The 3515-nt window shown below is 48.3% G+C and overlaps 1 protein-coding gene across 1 annotated transcript in view; it reads left to right on the top strand.

Moving 5' to 3' along the window:
* Window positions 1–3515, top strand: part of arsb (arylsulfatase B) — a 23899-nt gene that overhangs the window by 6789 nt on the left and 13595 nt on the right. Inside the window, exons 2-3 of the mRNA XM_079835742.1 lie at window positions 2589–2775; window positions 2859–3049. Of these exons, the coding sequence (XP_079691868.1) occupies window positions 2589–2775; window positions 2859–3049 (378 nt within the window). The remainder of the gene's footprint in view (window positions 1–2588; window positions 2776–2858; window positions 3050–3515) is intronic.

Below are 3515 nucleotides of genomic sequence, written 5' to 3'. Positions count from 1 at the left end.
GAGTGATGATGATGGAGGGATGATGATGGAGGGATGATGATGGAGGGATGATGATGGAGGGATGATGATGGAGTGATGATGATGGAGTGATGATGATGATGGAGGGATGATGATGGAGGGATGATGATGATGGAGTGATGATGATGGAGTGATGATGATGATGGAGTGATGATGATGATGGAGGATGATGATGGAGGGATGATGGAGTGATGATGATGGAGTGATGATGATGATGGAGGGATGATGATGGAGTGATGATGATGATGGAGGGATGATGATGATGGAGTGATGATGATGATGGAGTGATGATGATGATGGAGTGATGATGATGATGGAGGGATGATGATGGAGGGATGATGGAGTGATGATGGTGGAGTGATGATGATGGAGGGATGATGATGGAGGGATGATGATGGAGGGATGATGATGAGTGATGATGATGGAGGGATGATGATGGAGGGATGATGATGGAGGGATGATGATGGAGGGATGATGATGGAGGGATGATGATGGAGTGATGATGATGGAGGGATGATGATGGAGGGATGATGATGATGGAGTGATGATGATGATGGAGTGATGATGATGGAGTGATGATGATGATGGAGTGATGATGATGGAGGGATGATGATGATGGAGTGATGATGATGGAGTGATGATGATGGAGTGATGATGATGATGGAGGGATGATGATGATGGAGTGATGATGATGATGGAGTGATGATGATGATGGAGGGATGATGATGGAGTGATGATGATGGAGTGATGATGATGGAGGGATGATGATGATGGAGTGATGATGATGATGGAGTGATGATGATGATGGAGGGATGATGATGATGGAGTGATGATGATGGAGTGATGATGATGGAGTGATGATGATGATGGAGGGATGATGATGGAGTGATGATGATGGAGGGATGATGATGGAGGGATGATGATGGAGGGATGATGATGATGGAGGGATGATGATGGAGGGATGATGATGATGGAGTGATGATGATGGAGTGATGATGATGATGGAGTGATGATGATGATGGAGGGATGATGATGGAGGGATGATGGAGTGATGATGATGGAGTGATGATGATGATGGAGGGATGATGATGGAGTGATGATGATGGAGGGATGATGATGGAGGGATGATGATGATGGAGTGATGATGATGGAGTGATGATGATGATGGAGTGATGATGATGGAGTGATGATGATGATGGAGTGATGATGATGGAGGGATGATGATGATGGAGTGATGATGATGGAGTGATGATGATGGAGTGATGATGATGATGGAGGGATGATGATGATGGAGTGATGATGATGATGGAGTGATGATGATGATGGAGGGATGATGATGGAGTGATGATGATGGAGTGATGATGATGGAGGGATGATGATGATGGAGTGATGATGATGATGGAGTGATGATGATGATGGAGGGATGATGATGATGGAGTGATGATGATGGAGTGATGATGATGGAGTGATGATGATGATGGAGGGATGATGATGGAGTGATGATGATGGAGGGATGATGATGGAGGGATGATGATGGAGTGATGATGATGATGGAGGGATGATGATGGAGGGATGATGATGATGGAGTGATGATGATGGAGTGATGATGATGATGGAGTGATGATGATGATGGAGGGATGATGATGGAGGGATGATGGAGTGATGATGATGGAGTGATGATGATGATGGAGGGATGATGATGGAGTGATGATGATGATGGAGGGATGATGATGATGGAGTGATGATGATGATGGAGTGATGATGATGATGGAGTGATGATGATGATGGAGGGATGATGATGGAGGGATGATGGAGTGATGATGGTGGAGTGATGATGATGGAGGGATGATGATGGAGGGATGATGATGGAGGGATGATGATGGAGTGATGATGATGGAGGGATGATGATGGAGGGATGATGATGGAGGGATGATGATGGAGGGATGATGATGGAGTGATGATGATGGAGGGATGATGATGGAGGGATGATGATGATGGAGTGATGATGATGGAGTGATGATGATGATGGAGTGATGATGATGGAGTGATGATGATGATGGAGTGATGATGATGGAGGGATGATGATGATGGAGTGATGATGATGGAGTGATGATGATGGAGTGATGATGATGATGGAGGGATGATGATGATGGAGTGATGATGATGATGGAGTGATGATGATGATGGAGGGATGATGATGGAGTGATGATGATGGAGGGATGATGATGGAGTGATGATGATGATGATGGAGTTATGATGATGGAGTGATGATGATGGAGTGATGATGATGATGGAGGGATGATGATGGAGTGATGATGATGATGGAGGGATGATGATGATGGAGGGATGATGATGGAGGGATGATGATGATGGAGGGATGATGATGGAGTGATGATGATGATGGAGTGATGATGATGATGGAGTGATGATGATGGAGTGATGATGATGATGGAGTGATGATGATGATGGAGTGATGATGATGGAGTGATGATGATGATGATGGAGTGATGATGATGGAGGGACACCTCCTCCTCCACTGACTGCGGCTGTAATGTGTGTGTTGTGGGCAGATCCGCACGGGGCTCCAGCATCAGATCATCTGGCCCTGTCAGCCGTCCTGTGTCCCTCTGGAGGAGCGGCTGCTGCCGGAGCTCCTGCTGGACGCCGGCTATGCCACGCACATGGTGGGCAAGTGGCACCTGGGCATGTTCCGGAGGGACTGCCTGCCCACCCGCAGAGGCTTCCAGACCTTCTTCGGTAAGGTCAGAGGTCAGACTCAGTGTGAGCCGGACCTGCCGCTGGTCATGTGACAGTGTGTGTGTGTGTGTGTGTGTGTGCAGGTTACCTGACGGGCTCAGAGCATTACTTCACCCACCAAAGGTGCAGCTTCATCGCCCCTCTGAACCTCACCCGCTGCGCCCTGGACCTGCGGGAGGCGGAGGAGCCGGCCCTCAACTACACCGGACATTACTCCACTGAACTCTTCACTGAGAGGGCGGAGGACATCATCACACACCACACCCCGGAGGAGGTACACACACACACACACACACACACACACACACTCACACACACACACACACACACACACACACACACACACACACTCACACACACACACACACACACACACACACACACACACACACACACACACACACACACACTCACACTCACACACACACACACACACACACACACACACACACACACACACACACACACACACACACACACTCACACACACACACACACACACACACACACACACACACACACACACACTCACACACACACACACACACACACACACACACACACACACACTCACACTCACACACACACACACACACACACACACACACACTCACACACACTCACACGCACACGCACACGCACACGCACACACACACACACTCATTACTCCACAGAACTCTTCACTGAGAGGGCAGAGGACATCATCACACACCACGCCCCGGAGGAGGTACACACACACA

The sequence above is a fragment of the Gobio gobio genome, assembly GCF_949357685.1.
Source record: "Gobio gobio genome assembly, chromosome: 14".
Taxonomy (NCBI): Eukaryota; Metazoa; Chordata; class Actinopteri; order Cypriniformes; family Gobionidae; genus Gobio; species Gobio gobio.
This window is presented reverse-complemented; position numbering and strand designations above follow the sequence as displayed.